The sequence below is a fragment of the Python bivittatus genome, unplaced genomic scaffold (genome assembly GCF_059951505.1).
Source record: "Python bivittatus isolate LINGU-HERP-01145 unplaced genomic scaffold, Pbiv_v1 ctg000220_np1212, whole genome shotgun sequence".
NCBI lineage: Eukaryota > Metazoa > Chordata > Lepidosauria > Squamata > Pythonidae > Python > Python bivittatus.
The window spans coordinates 3,023,739-3,039,656 of record NW_028277048.1 but is presented as its reverse complement, the minus strand read 5'-3'; the positions used below and the strand labels follow the sequence as shown (position 1 = coordinate 3,039,656).

General features: G+C 40.4%; 1 protein-coding gene across 2 annotated transcripts; it reads left to right on the top strand.

Annotated features, from left to right (window-relative positions):
* Positions 1-128: 128 nt before the first annotated feature.
* On the top strand, positions 129-13,969 carry RAD23A (RAD23 nucleotide excision repair protein A). 2 transcript variants are annotated; one of them, XM_007432103.4, is made up of 9 exons: positions 130-345; positions 3,644-3,805; positions 4,109-4,287; positions 4,701-4,756; positions 6,092-6,219; positions 7,654-7,729; positions 7,962-8,092; positions 9,141-9,305; positions 10,747-13,969. In XM_007432103.4, exons 1-9 carry the CDS (start codon positions 196-198, stop codon positions 10,858-10,860), a joined length of 1,161 nt encoding a protein of 386 aa, XP_007432165.1. In that variant the 5' UTR covers positions 130-195; the 3' UTR covers positions 10,861-13,969. The 2 variants fall into 2 exon arrangements, with proteins under 2 accessions (XP_007432166.1, XP_007432165.1); XM_007432104.4 differs by lacking the exon at positions 3,644-3,805 and having other exon boundaries at positions 129-345.
* Positions 13,970-15,918: the final 1,949 nt, after the last annotated feature.

Genomic DNA, 15,918 nt, shown 5'->3' with positions numbered 1-15,918 from the left:
CTCCTCCAGGGGCCGCACGCCGCGTTAAACGAAATCCCAAGACAAACCGGAAGCCGGGCACTGCGGAAGAGCGGCTCTTAACTTTTCTATCTCTATGATTAGGGCTTCTTTCCTGTCTCCCATCACGTGGGAAGGGTCGGGCTGGGAGCGGAAGCGGCGCGAAGTGCGCTTAAAATGGCGGCGTCGTGAAGTTGCATGTTGTGGGGGCCTCCGCTGAATCCGTTGGGAGGAACCGCCAGTTTTCGCCGCTGCCTCCCTCCGCCACCCCTCGCCATGGCGGTGACCGTCACCCTGAAGACTCTGCAGCAGCAGACATTCAAGATCCGAATGGAGCCCGACGAGACGGTGAGGGGCGGCGGGTCTTTCGTCCTCGCTTCTTTCCCCCTTCCGGCCCTCCTCCCGTGTGAAGTCTGTGCGTGGCTGTCCCCGTTAGGCGTCCTCCTCCACTTCCCTCCGAAATCACCTTTGGACAAGCATCTCTTGCTGTTCTGTGCCTTTCGCTCCCGGTGTTTCACGTGGGAGGGGATTTATATCGCCCTGCCTTGTAGAGCTCTACTTTCTCAGCCTTTAACCTGACTTCCCTGCTGTCACTTCTTTAAAACAGAACAGAATAACCAGCCAGACGTATAAGGAAAGCAGGAGATTTCTTTTCCCCCTTTTTATAACTCTTGGTAGCTGATCCTCTGTTGTGTTTCTGTAGTTCGATGCTGCTGAGCTCGTATTTCATAGTTTTGTTTTCTTCTTCATTTCCTCTTGAAGTCCCACACTGTAACATCGTGCCATTGCTCCGGTTTTCATACGGCTTCCGTATATGAATGAGCCAGATAATTACACGCTGTTCCATCGTTTTCAGATCTGCTAGTTGTAGTGTGATATTTAGCTTTCATTTCTAACCCTGCAATGAAATGATCTGTTGTCCGGGGGTTATATATACTTATCACGCTATTCCGTTTTGGGTTGAGCAGTACAGTATTATGCAAAGTGCCAAGTAAGAATACAAAGTAATAAGCAAAAGAAATTAAAGATATAAGAAGAAAATCTAACTGAATCTAGCCAAGATAATTTCATTCTACCTCTCCTCACCTTTCTATCCTTGCAAACCATCCTTGTTTTCACCATGCCCATATGCTTTTTGTTCCTTAGCATTCTGTTCTCTGGCTTTTGAGAATCTACTTTCCATCCAACCACACCTTTCTTGATCTCCTTCTTTCCTAAAACCATTCATGTTTCCATTCCAGTTGGTATGGTCTTGGAATTCTCCCATACAAAGCATATGAGGTTTCTTGATCCATGGCATTCCTACTTGTCAACTTTTCTTCAATAGGGAAAATGGTGTTACTTACAGTGAGCTCTGTGCCTTTTTTGTTACAGCATTAATACTGATTTGTCAGGTTTTGTTTTAATGAAATTAGGTTGCAATGACCCCAGATATGGTGTGGTAAAGGATTATTTTATCAATAGTGGGAAACTGATTCAGATGCCTCATTTGCTTCAGTCATACAGGTCAAGAGTCATTATTACTTTTTTTCTAGTAAACACAATGCTTTGAGCTACAAAACAGTGATTGAACTGGGCAGGAGGTTGAACTGAGTCCCTTCTAGTCCTTATATTCTATAATTCCATGAAGCATCAGTTGTTGCAAATGAGTAAGACTTATGGTTATCCAGTTTCTAGTTTGATCTTAATGGTCTCTTTGCATTCAAGTTATAAAGCTGTTATAAAACTTGAAAATATTTTTTTTTTAATGTGAAAAGTTTTTTTTTTTTTTTTATGAAACATGACTTCCTTTTCATTTGGATGCTTTTGCTGTCAGAGCACCTGTTTCAGTTCAGAAAGTGCCTTTGTTAATAGACAAAGTTCTCCAGCAAGAGTGAGAATTGAATGTTTGGCAGTTACTGTGTCTTCTCTGCACAAAAGAGCCTAGTCCTCCTAAGGCATTTTAAAAGTATACGTAAGGAGACTCTATGTTGTCATCTTCACATTTTATAGAAGTTTTTAACAACACCAAGAGCTCCTACAGATTAACCATTGTCATTCTTTTTGCAGACAGAAGCCCTCTTTAGGGCTTGAATACATCATACTTATGTATGTGTGTATTCAGGTATTTCTACACCTCAGTGAACTGAACGGTAAAATTGTAATATGCACAAAACATTCTAGACTATCATTTAGCCATAACAAGCGCTGCTAACCCCCAGTAGTATGGCCTTGCAAGATTTAAAACTGGGAGCTCAAGCTTTGAGTATGTAAGTAGACAAACTATTTCACATTATTATCAGAAGACTCTTTAAAGCCTTCCTTTAAATAATCTTGAAATCCAATATTTTAATGTTTGGATTACCCACCATTGCACATGTCTCTCAGTTTTGCAGCAGAGAATGTATTCGTGACGAATGCTGCAGCATTGTACTATTTTAGACCAACAATCCTTCAGGTCCTGCAGCATAACAGCAAATGAAATTTGTACTCATGTTCAGTTGCCAGGTAGAATTGTAGTGTGCAACACTTCTCAAGATGCCAATAAGCAATTTAACAGCTGGAGTGTTCTCCTGTGTGTAAGTGGGAGGTGTTTCTATCTAATGACCTGGTTAATCTGAAGTAACTGTACACTTTGAATCTACCTATATTTTTCAGTATGCCTCAGAGAATAATGATGTAATAAAATTTAGTCTGCATTCCATTTAACAGTACTTTGTTGTGTGAAAAATTTACCTCACATCAGCCTTCCATAACCTGGGGTTTTCCAGATATTTTGGACATGGATCTTGCTTGTTGGGAGTTTCAAGAGTTGTCAACACATTTGGAGAAGGACACTAGGTTGGGGTAAGGCTGCTCTGGCCTCATCTTTTATATCTTTGGGAATTGGAACAGTGAAGGAAACAATTCCTGATGTTCCATACAACTTAGAAGGATAATGTAACATAACTATTATTCTACATCCTTCAGCAACATTTTCCTATTTGGAAAAAAAAATCTCTTATGTTTCACCTTCTACTGGTTTTCATGGACAAAATAGTTCTTTGAGGGCAGGAAATTCACGTAAGCCACACACTATAAAATATATCAGCTGCCTCCTCCATATCTTTCTTTGCCCAGATTATAGAGAACTGTATTTCAACGAAGGAGAACACTGCTTGTTAGAAAATTGTCTTCAAGTATAGTAGTCTATTGCATATGAAGGAATGGAGAACATACTTTCGAGAGAACAATGCCTATCCAATGTAACTATTGCTTCTGGGTGGCCTAGTACTTTTTGGTTGTAGAAGTAAAATAAAAGCATTAATTAATTCCATATATCCTTGTCTTGGGTTTGGGGATGGGGAGTGATGGAAGGTCAAAGCAATAGGATCATCTTTCCTAACGATTTATAGAAACCATTGCCATTCTAAAGCCATTCCTAATCACTAGGAATGGGTTCTCATTCATTACAGTGATGTGCCCTTTAAAGTTCTTGCACTCAGGCCATTTCTCAATCTCTACCCACAAATGCATCACCAACTCTTTCCATCCAGCAGCTCCTCCATGCCACATTTCTCCATCTGACACTTGCATCTATAGTTCAACACTGTTGGGATAGAAAGAATTGGCCTTTAAGCATTCAGTACAAGGTGGATGGTGGAGCCAGCTTGGTCTTGACCCACAGGTCCGAGTACTTAAGGAGAAGATTGAGGCTGAAAAGGGCAAGGAAGCTTTCCCCGTGTCAGGCCAGAAGCTTATATATGCTGGCAAGATCCTGAGTGATGATGTCCCCATCAAGGAGTACAAGATTGATGAGAAGAACTTCGTAGTGGTGATGGTCACCAAGGTATGGCTGAGCATCTCCTTTGCTTCATAGTAATGATTCTATTGTTTCAAAGGGCTACTATGCTTCAGCAGTCCCCCTTTGTATGGATAGTGCTAAAAGCAGTTTTATTAGGAAATGGGGTACTGGTACTAGTCTATTAGGTACTTCAGGAATGGGGGTGGGTAGTCAAAGAGACATTGCTTTCAATACTAATCAGTACATGAAGGGCAGTTTTTTGGGCTCGCCCTGTTTGATGGTATAGAAATTTAGGGTAGGACAGCTTCATCTCCTTACCTGAGGCACTCCTTTTGGTTTTCTATTAAGAACAAAACAGGCTCAGGAGCTCCTGTTTCTTCACCCACTGATGCAGCACCCACTTCAGAACCCACACCGTCCTCTGGGCCTACAGCAGCTACCATTTCACCCCTCCAAGCAACCCCATCAAGTGAGGAAAAGCCTCCTGAAGAGTCAGTGACTGTTTCACCCCTGGAAACTACAGTTGGGTATGTTTGGCTTGCCTTACTGTTTTCCAGAACTCTTAACTGTTTTGTAAGTAATTTTAGAATGATATTTCAGAATGAGAGAATGGTTCTGAAAATCCAGTGTTATTTGTACTTCATATGTTTTGGAAATCCCCAGTGCTAATTGTTGACCCCTAGCTTAGTTGCTAGGGTTTGCCAGTTTCATCCTATCCCTTTTAAAGAAATGGCCTTGATAGCAGAAGCGCTCCAACTGTCGAGGGTGGCAGTGGTCAAAATCTTTACACATGGTGTGGTCATGGGTGGGCATATAAGAGATTTTATTATTGAAGAGGAAATCAGCTGTTCTTTTGCTTGGGGTTATTTTTGGATTTTCAATTTTCTTGTCCAGTTATCTGGAAGGACGCAGCTACTATTTCTTTCTCTTAAATTTGCAGCTCTGTTCCCTCTTCAGGTAGCATGGGACGTGAAGATGATGCAGCTTCCACTTTAGGTAGGTAAATACTTTTCCTTTGCTTTCCAAGAAAGAAACAATTTTCAGCAGTTTTACTACAACTGGCTGTTTTCTGATTGAGACTATGACACCTTCTTTCTCAACATTTCTTGTATAAGAGATTCATAGCTAGCTTCTTGAAAGAAAGAGTTCACTTTGAATATACTGCCCTCTTATGGCCATTGCTGGTTAACATATTTCTCTTTAGCTCTGAAATTATGGTGTTTTGGACCACCTTTGACTTTAACTTGGGTACTCAACAGAATCCCTGTCCCATTAGATTTTTTTATATTTAATTTTTTAAACTGGCATGTTATAAAACAAGCAGCAGCCTTCATTGTCTTAACTGAACAATGCCTGTGGTTCTTAAATAGACACCATAAATTTTCTTAGGCCAATCCAATTCATTTTTATTTTCTATCACTTTATTCTGAAGTATACCTACCTTTCCAGAAAATGGACCCTGACGAGTAGAGGCGGCAGGAAGTATCCTGCAGGAAGAAAGAACAGACAGTAGTAGGTGGTATTTTGATAAACTGAACCTTGTAACTGGTTGTGTCCCCTATGAAACCATTTTGTGAGAATGCCTACAATATGTTCTCAAAATATCAGATGTGCTCATCAGCCCCCAAAGGGTGAAGATTCCTGCCTTACTGCTGTACCTAGAATATAGACCTAGCGGGCAATAAATTAGTGGTATTTTGTTCTTGTCTTTTTTTTTTTCTTAAGTGAAAAGTTAATTATTTAACCCCAGCCTATAACTATCTCCAGTCTGGAAAGGTTAAAAACTACTAGTGTAGATGAAGACTGCTGATGATGAAATTTGTTTCATCGTTAAAGTGGCTCTCATTCCAGGTTCCAAGCTGTGCTGTTGACTAGTGATGCTTTAGAAGTTTAATTATTTTCAGTCAGGTTCAAATGCCCTGGTGATTTACCTATAATGCAGCCTACTTGCCTCTTTCCTGGCTGTTATATAGCAAGAACAAAACGTAGTATGGAGCATTGGCTTTGGGAGCTAATAATTCTGAACTCAGTCCTCCTTTCCACCTCTGTGAAGGAAATTACATTGTAGCTGAAATCTAAGCACTCAATGATTTACTGAGGATTTCTGTGAGTGGAGAGAAACTTGAAACCTCCATTCTGCCTCTGGTTTTCAGAAAGTATTTGAGGACCTGAGAACAGAGAGTTGGTGCTTGTATTATTGTTCAGCAATACAGTAATACAAGCTTGCCTGCTTTTGCTTTTTGGAGGGGAGAGGTTTGAATTTCTTTTAGCCAAGAAAGTAACAGCAGGCCTTCCCAATAATGCAAAACTATCTTCTGTTTGTGCTTTTAGTTACTGGCTCAGAATATGAGACAATGCTGACTGAAATCATGTCAATGGGCTATGAGCGAGAGCGGGTGGTGGCAGCACTACGGGCGAGCTACAACAACCCGCACCGGGCTGTGGAATACCTGCTGACGGTGAGGAGAACTGCTGAACTTATTCTACTCCCACTGAGGTGTTTGGGGGTTTTCTTCACCTCCATGAAAGAGTCATATTTTTTCTGTGTCAAACTCATTCTTGGTTTCCCTTTCCCTCATTGCATTGGTCTGCTATCTTGAATAGGCATAGCAGCACCAGTTTTTAACCATGTTAAGCAGGTCCTCTTAAAGGGTGACCAAATAAGAGCCTTCTGCTCTATGTGTGATGCTTGCTAGTGTATAATGCTGGAGAAGACCAAAATGTGCCTATTTGCCAAAGGACTTGCTAAACAGATACATGGATTAGTTGGCTACTGGCTGGACAGCAAATTTGCATGAGTGATAAGAGTGTTTCAGCATAAATTGCTGTCAGAGGTAGGTAATCTTGGGTTCTCTGAGTATTTTGAAGTATGCCTTATACAAGCTTTAACAAGCATGGCTGGGGTCAGATATGGAGTTGTAGCTCAAAATATCTGGAACAAAACTGCATATTCCTGTTTTACCTCAGTTATTGTATCTGCATTTGTGGGATGACATTTGTACACACAGTGTAGTGAATCAACCTCTGGTTTTCTAAATATATCTCCTGCCACATCTAACAGCAAGCTATGGAAGGTTCTCCTCTTCCCTCAACAAATCTCTTGTGTTCTCAGTGATAGCCACATCTCACCAATACTGACTCTGTACTTGCTGCTAAGGAAACAAATTTGAAAATGCACCTTGGAGATCACTGAGAATATTTTTTGTCATACAGTAGACAATATTGTGAGGCACTGAAGTATATGATTAAGGCCTCCATTATAGCTGATTGGTGCTCTGTGCAATTGATGTGTACTTTTAGCAGAAGCCACTGTCTTACAAGTGGCTAACTGAACACATTCAGGATGGAAAGGCAAAGTAAAATTGTATGAAAAGACTTTGCTAAATAAAACCTTTTAGAAATGCATTCTACAGCCATTTGAACTATCTGATCCTGTGGTCTTACATTCTTTGTTCAACATTCATAGAGAACAATCTAAGCCATCTAAGTTCTGAGAACTGAAATAGTGAAGCCACTATTGGAATGAACTAAATGGGGCACAATCAGGTAATAGCTGTTAAGAGGCTATGATTTTGGAGCAGAGAGAAAGGCAGGGAGATCTGTAAAATGAAAATGTTTTCTCCTTTTCTCTGGAAGTTTTCCTGATTTTGGAGCCAATAATAGAAGCCATCTTATTATTACAGTGTTAATGAATTTCTACACAGTTTCCACCTGTGCCTGATTCTGCAGTTTACAGGAGGCTTGTAGTCTCTGGACTTGGTTATGAATGTGCACCCATGGCCAGTTTCCCAGCCACTCTGGACAAATTCAAAACACATGCTGAGGATAAAATTGTGAAAAAACTGGTCTGGGAATAGTTCTGTAATTCTGCTTTTTTCTTTTTAACTTCGCAGGGCATACCAGGTAGTCCAGAACCTGAGAGAGCTCCCATCCAGGAGAGCCAGCCCCAAGACCCGCCTGCACCAGAAGGTGAGTTGTCTTTTTCTCATGCCCATATAGAACATTTTCTGAGCAGGGAACTAATTGGCACATATAATGGTACTCAAGCAGTTGCTGTCTAGTGTGGTGGGGGATAGCTGTTCATTCTAGAAGGCACAATGGCTCATTCCTTTGTGCACATTCTTCAGCCATTCCAAAGCCCTCTCCCTGTTTGCTGCCATTCTGGTTGGATGCATGTCCTTAATACTCCTTGGACCTACAGGAGAGAACCCTCTGGAATTTCTGCGAGATCAGCCTCAGTTCCAGAATATGAGGCAGGTGATACAGCAGAATCCAGCCTTGCTCCCAGCTTTGCTCCAGCAATTAGGCCAAGAGAACCCTCAACTGCTCCAGGTAACTTTCTTTGGGCTTTCTTTATTTCCCTCTTCCTGGCAACATTGCAGCAAATGTAAGCTATCGTGGAAGGGAAGTCTACCTTTTGGAGGACCCCACAAAGTCTCCCTGTTTCTCAATGGGGTTTTTGTGAGGGAGGTGGGTATCATAATAGTCTAAGAGGCAAAGCAAATCATGTGTCCCTGCCTCATCTGCTAAGCAGTGACACGTGTCCAGTTATGTTTTCAGTTTTCATGGCTTTGATTATTAGAATTATGCCCTATGTTGAGATGGATGTTTGTTTCTTGGGATTCTTTCATTAAGGTTGCTTCCAATCTTGCTTCAGTTTCTTCCTTGTTCTGAAGATTTATCTACAGGTAGTCCTCACTTAAACAACCACAGTTGGGACTGGCAACTCCATTGCTGAGCAATATGGTTGTTAAGCGAGACATCGTGGTTGTGACAGACTTACGACCTCACTTCCACCATGGTCGTTAAGTGAATCACCCACAGTCATTAAGCAAGATATCACGTGACTGTGACTTGCAATTTTATTGCTGGCTTCCCCATTGACTCTGCTTGTCAGAAGCTGGCTGTGAAGCATACAAATGGCAATGACATGACTGTGGGGACGCTGTGACAGTCATAAGTGTGAGGATTGGTCATAACGTTGCTTTTCCAGTGCCATTGTAACTTTGAACATTTGCTAAACAGGACAGTCATTAAGCGAGGACTGTCTTGTTGGTCACTGATGAATCAGTGGTTTGGCATGGCTTTTAATTGTATATGGGTAAGCTTGAAAAGCAGATGCAAGTTCATGATACTTGAGAAAACAGTGGGCTAAGAATGGGAAAAGCAGATGGAGGAAGAAAGATCAGCAGGGCATGTATCCCTGTGTTGTCCCTTCAGCTGTTCTATCATACTGAAATCCATTCTGGGTCTTGAAGTCCCAGCACTGGAGACAATGATGTGGGTGTGTATGTCAACATGTACTATATGTATGTTGTGCCTAGTTGCACAGATGTAGATGCAGAGAGTGTTTGGTAACAGTGACCATCTTCCTTTGCAGCAAATTAGTCAGCATCAGGAGCAGTTCATTCAGATGCTCAATGAACCTCTAGGTGAAATGGCTGACATCGCAGACATTGAGGGAGAGATGGGTGCTATTGGGGAAGAAGCTCCCCAGATGAACTACATCCAAGTTACGCCTCAGGAAAAAGAAGCCATAGAAAGGGTAAATGTGTTGAACTGGGAATAGGGGCCAGTGGCAAGGAAAGGATGGCCTCAGGGAATTCTTTGTCTTTCTCATGGTGACTTTTTCACTAGGGGGTTCATTTCTAAGGATTTCCTTCTTGACATACAAAACAGTTTAGTGAAGGCATGCATAGCTAATTTGGGGTTGAAGACTATATTTGAACCTTTCAGTGGCAGGCTAGGATTGCACTCAAAAAGTAGTTAGTTGGGCCTGAACAAAAACTAAAATCAAATGTAGCTAATATAATTATTCTTCCATCATGCATTTAATAATTTTATTCTTCGGTCACATTAAAATTACAAGTTGGTTGCAACCTTTAGAGGCCTTTAGTGGTCATTCCTAGAGCTCAAGGTGTGTACTTCTGATGTAGCAGCTAAAAGAACAATAATTCTTTTTGTTCTTGTAGAGAAACATTAGTCCAATTAGTACAGAAGGAGTTGAGCTTGTAATATAGCTTGTGGATTTTGCTCAGCATTAAAGCCTAATCACCATCTGTTATTCTGGAATATGGATTAGGCTCTGATGATAACACAAATGCTTAATGACTGCGAGAATCAACTGCTGATTGGAATGTGAGCACTGAAATTGCAATGCTGCTGTTTTTTATTCTTGTATTTCTCTAAGACAAAGTCATTTGAAATAGGCTTTTTGACCCTGCCTTTTTCCTCTAGTGGAGAGACTTGCCGATCTGTTGTAGTTCAGTTGGATGGAGGAGGCTACAGTCTTCACTCCAGTGTTTTACAGTCAGAATACTACATAGTCATTTTCAGCATCAAGGAAAACACTGTTTATACTTGAAGTGTATGATTAAAATTAACATAATTTTGTTTTGCATGAATATGATTAAATGCACGCATTTATGTTTTGTTCTGAAACCACTGTTAGATTCTTCTTGGATTTGGAGGGATTTTTTGGAAAAAAGCTATACCTGCTAGCATAAGGAGAATTGGAGAAATGGACCTCAGCTGGCATGGCAAGAGATGGAAAGGCAGCTCAATTAAACCTCTGTTCACTTGCCACTTGCACATTTTCAAGAGAACTTTTAATTTAAAACAAAGAAAAATGTGTGATTTGGGGTGTGTACAAAAGCACGAGACCCTGAGACCCTTGTATTAAGCCTACACATGATAATTGATATTCTTCCAATGTGTCATTTTTATGAGAAATATTGTGGAATGCCCTTTGCCCCTTTCCTGGGGCAGAGTTACCAAAAAGTAGACTGACATAAAGTTACAGTATCTATTCAGAATTTCAAAAATGTAGGTTTTTACTGCAGTGTGCTTTGGCAAAATTACTGACAATTGGTTCCTTGCTGAAAAAAATAGATTGTTGTCATGAGTAATGTTTAACATTTTCTTCTCTTTTTTTTCTTTTTTTGTACCTCCCTTTCCCACCTCCCCCTTCTTCTCCCCTTTCTCAGTTAAAGGCCCTGGGCTTTCCTGAGAGCCTGGTGATCCAGGCATATTTTGCTTGTGAGAAGAATGAAAATCTGGCAGCCAACTTCCTGCTGAGTCAGAACTTTGATGACGAGTGATAAAGGAAAAGAGTTTTATATAAAATTCTCTATATAAATATTCGTTTATTTAAAGGGGCACTACTGGGGTTGGGGGGTGATGGTATGATTTAAGAATGTCCCCAATGAATTGCTGGCTAGAGGAAAATACTCTACCTTGGAAATGGGGCAGTTGGGGAAAAAGCAGAACAAATGGACCTTCTGTTCTCTTCTCAAAAACAAGGGCGGCATTTGAGCCCAGCTGCATCCCACAACAGTCCTTACTGGCAGGCAAGGTGTTCAGGGAAAGGTTGACACAGCAGATGGGTGCTGTTAGACCTTCTCCCATCTCAGATGATTGCATGTATGCAAACAAATTGCTCTTCTGTTTGCAGATCTCTCCCCTTCATGCCAGTGCACAGTGCTACAATGCTGAAATTTGTGCCCATCAGTTAATTCTGTTGCTGGTATTCTCCCCTTCACTTTCCCTCAGTGTTGTTTTGAAACCAGTTCATCCCCATTCAAAAGGGTGGCTTATATTAGGTGAGTGACATGCCTTCTGATGATCTGTTTGATATTTGTTCCTGTACTGGAGAGGCTGTGCCAGGATGATGGAATATTTCGTAATTTTGTGCACAAAGATCACGTGTTTTTTCTATCCTGTATTTATTTTTTGTCATCATCCAGTAAGGCAACTGCCCACCTTTTATCTGCAGATTCCTGACACTGCTCTTAAAATCATTCCCAAAGAATATCAGGGAACAGTTTCCCTACACTCATCCAACTTTAAACACTAGGGTTTTTTACTTTTCGATTTTTTCCTTTCTCTTTTTAATGGCATCTCAGGTTTTTAACCTGTTCTGCAGACACCTGGCTTTGAAGTCTAGCTCCTGGGGGTTGCCTGTGTAACATCCATGCATACTTTTATCACCTATCATTTAACCTTAGGAATTTGGAGCCTGCAAACCTTAATATAGTAGCAAAAAAAGGATTTTACAAACCCAAGTAATAACTGAGTACCCTGAAGTAGCTTGAAACACATGCTCATTGTTTCTCTAATTTTCTGTGTTGTGGGAATTTTAAAGAAGTTTATTTTTTTCTAGTATTCTGATTTTACTTGTTCAAAATATTTTTAATCTAAAGATTTCTTTTCCTAAAAGAGAATCCATTAGTAGTTGGGGATACAAAACTAATACAAAATAGTTGTGTATTAGATACTTGATAGGCTTTACTTTTTTAGTTTTGGAAAATGATCAAATTGACATTTTCTTAAACATTTTTATCGGAAAACATGCAAAAGAGATCCTGTCTTGATTTATACCTTTGAAACTCGAGCTGAGATGACTTCTCATAAAAAATGCTTGGTATCTAGGAAAATTGGCTTTAACACATAGATGGATAGGTACAAAATTACAGAATCTTTTTTAGCGTAGATCATCCTTCACTTTTCTGTGGGAATGTTGGTCAGAGCTGTTTCTGGTTTGAACATCAATAAATCTGTCAGTTATCACATGTTAAATCCCCAGCTTCCATTGATAAACCAAGCTGCCTTTCCTCACTATCCCCATAAGAAGCCTGGGAGTCCCATTCTTTCCTTAGCATATGCCCATTGCAAAGAGAACCAGAGTATTGCCTCTATGCCTCCAGTAATAAATTCTGAAGCCATACATTACTGCTAATTTGTGTGATATTGTTGTGTGACTATGACTGACAGTGTGCAATATATTCTTTATAAGTTTAATTTGATTTCAGGGCTGGTGGATAGGCATGGAGGAAAGCAGAAATTTAATTCTTAAGTTTGAAAAAGTGTCCAGTGTTCAAAGCACTTTTCCCCAATCAGGTGCCTTCCATATGTGTTGGACTTCACTTACGTTAGCTAGGGATTCTGGGAGTTGAAGTTCAACAGATGCAGAGGGCATCAAAATGACTGTAGTTAAGGCCTAAAATGATATAGTCTGTATTGTTTGAAAAGAAAGTTGTTATCTCGACTGTGCTGGAATAAGATCAGTTCTGCGATGTTCTTCCCTGAAGAATTTTTTTGTGAATAGCATCCAACAAATTAGGCTTTAACTTATGATTGCCTTATAAGTGCTATTTGAGGTGGTAATTTCAGTTGATCAAAATTTTAGATAGCATCATGGTATCTTTGGGTACTAATCAAATTTGAAAAGCTGCTTCTGAATTGACGTTTGGCATGGAAATACTTTTCAAAATGGCAGTGAGGGATGTCTACATGCATGCTTGACCTGAACTGCTTGCTCCAGACTCTTAATTTCCAGTTTCCTTATCAGCAAGCAAGAACACTCATGCTGAATTATAGCTTTCTTCAAAGTAGATGGCTGAATATTGGGGTGAGTTGATGAGAGTGTTTGCCCAAAAGTGGGATTTGGATGCTTAATTCTGTGCCTGAGACCCTGGGATTTAAGGGAGAGCTTTCAGTACTCCTCATTGCTCCTTGTCCCTTTTCATGATGAACAAAAAAACCCACCAGGATAAAGTAAGTAAAATCAACAAACTCAAACACACGACTAAGCAAAATATGTAGATTGGCCTTGTCCAACCTGGTGCTCCAGAAATGTTGGACTACAACCCTCTAATCTCCCAACCAGAGTGGGTACAGTGGATGGAGGTTACCAACTCAATACATCTGGGAGTGTACCAGGCTGGGGAAGGCTGATGTACTTGCAACAAAAGTTTTGTTGGTAAGCACCAAATTTTGATTTAAAAGCTCATGTGCATACCAGCATGCAATGTCTTTGATGCTCAGGCCTCAGTGAGAAAGAAAAATGCAGCTACTTGTTTTGCTAAATTGGTTAGAAAGGACTGGAAGTGGAAGAGCTTGAAAAAACAAACTGAAATAATTATTTTGACCAGTTCATCTGATAAACTAACACCAGGGTAAGAGACTTCCACCAAGGCCCTTCTTCATAAAGTGGGATAATGGGATGTTACAACTTCAGTTTGTAGGTCCTGCCTGAGTGAAAGTCCTGTTGTTATGTCCTTCATTTTTAATTTTGGTCTAAGTAGGCTTGGAGAGCTCTGTCTATGCCTCCTTTCTGTCTCAGGTTGAAATGTTTTGGGCACTGTGAATGGAGTGTGAAATAAACAAGTTGTTGAGGCCACTCAGTGGCAGGAGTGTGATTTTCCTTCAGTGAATGTGTCTGGTCCTTTATTTCCCAAGGGAATGGTTTGGATGGGAAGAGTTCTCAGCAAAAAGTATGTTTTGGAAGGAACAAAATGGATTTCTGAAGTTACAAAAGGTAGGCTATGGAGTGTGAAATTTGCACATGTCTGCAACTCTTTAAAGTAGCTGTGTCTTTTCCTGGGTTGCATGACTGCTTTAAAGAGTTGGAAACAGGTGCAACTTTCATGTTTTGTGTCCTCTGAAGCACTTCTTTGAAACTGAATCCAAAGCATTGCACTGCCCTGTTAGAAGGATATTGACTAAGACTCGAAATTAATGGATTTTCAGTCTCTACATATTGGCTGCTAACTTGCTAAGTCTTGCATTGCTGCCTTAGAAAGGAAATTTGCAAAGCTTTGCACAAGGAAAACTGAAGGATGAAGGATAGTGCTTTCACAGATCTTGCTAGCCCATGGTTTATTTAACTGTTTATAAGCAACTGACTTCATACAGCACCCTAAATCATAAGTCATAGTTTACAAACACAATAGATGGATTCATTTAACATGTTAATCCGAGGCTAGCCAACTCAATTATGCCTTAGTGTGATGTGTGGTCCCAGCTACATTTATTGCCTTGAGTCATACAGTAAAATTAAGGCTTCAGATGGTGTCCAATTTCTAGTAGCTGACAATTCTGCCTATCAGTTCAGAATTACAAAATACTCATCTCCTATTCTCTACAGACAGGAAAGAAGAGCCTAGCTCATATGATATAATGTTCCCTGCTTGGAGGCAATTTTCAAGCACATTAGTGGTTATTTGCTGCATAATGGCCCCCTCTGGTCAGCACCACCTGGGGCCTTTGCTCAGCTATACAGAGATTGCTCCTGTCGGCCTGGATGCCTCTCTACTGTTCTTACAGGCTTCTGATCTCCTGAGTGCATCATGTGTGAAGCTGGCTCATGGAAATGGGTGCTCTCAGTGCCCAGAGAAATTTGGCTGGGAGCTGGATTCTCAAATTGGGTGACCTCTCCAAGCAAGATTATGATTAATGGCAGGTGTCCCCTGAATTGTAATTCAAATCCAACTTGCTCATTTTTGCTCAGTGCCTGCTGACTATGTGTAGCAAAGGGAGGAAGCGTGTTTGCATTTGTGTGGGCACACACATGAATATATCAGCTGTCTTTTGGCTGCCTCTTCCCAAATTGGCTAATTACATGAGATTAATGCTTAGAAGCAGCAGCTCCCTCTCTTCTAGTACCATCTGCTCTCCTGTATGAGGCCTGTTGTTATTTGCCAATGTCTGGATTCTGTTTTCTAGGTTTGACCCTAACTTCATAGCTTTAAGCTACAGGGGTAACAGCACCATCTAAACTGAAAGGCGAAGTCTGAAACTTTACTGAAAGAAGGTTCAAATGGAATAAATTGTTTATGGGAAAGGATACAACTTAGGAGTTCACATTTTTTTAAAAAATGTGCTGTTAGTTTTCAAAATTGTAAACTTGTAGAAAGCTCCTAGCACTTAAACAATGACGTTGCTGTAATACTTGACTGTTCTTGTCTCCAGCCTGCTACTTTTACCCCATACCTGTTGTCTTCTCATTGCTTTGCTATTTATTTATTTATTTATTTATTTATTTATTTATTTATTTATTTATTTGGCTTGTATGCCGCCCATCTCCCCCACGGGTGACTCTGGGCGGCTCACAATAAAAACGAAGAAATACAATTCTCTCCAAGATGGCTAAATTATGGAGATTTTTTTCCCCAGTAGATCTGCATAGGGATGATCCAAATGTGAAACAAGTTCACGTGAAGGCTTGTTCAAGATTGAACAAGTTCATATCAAATGCTTTTGAAAATGTTTAATGTACTATAAATATTGTGCCTTTTTAGGGATAACTTGTTACAACATGGACAATATATGGGGTTCAGATTTAATCCATTAGTAGTTGTAAGATTAGAACCTCAACA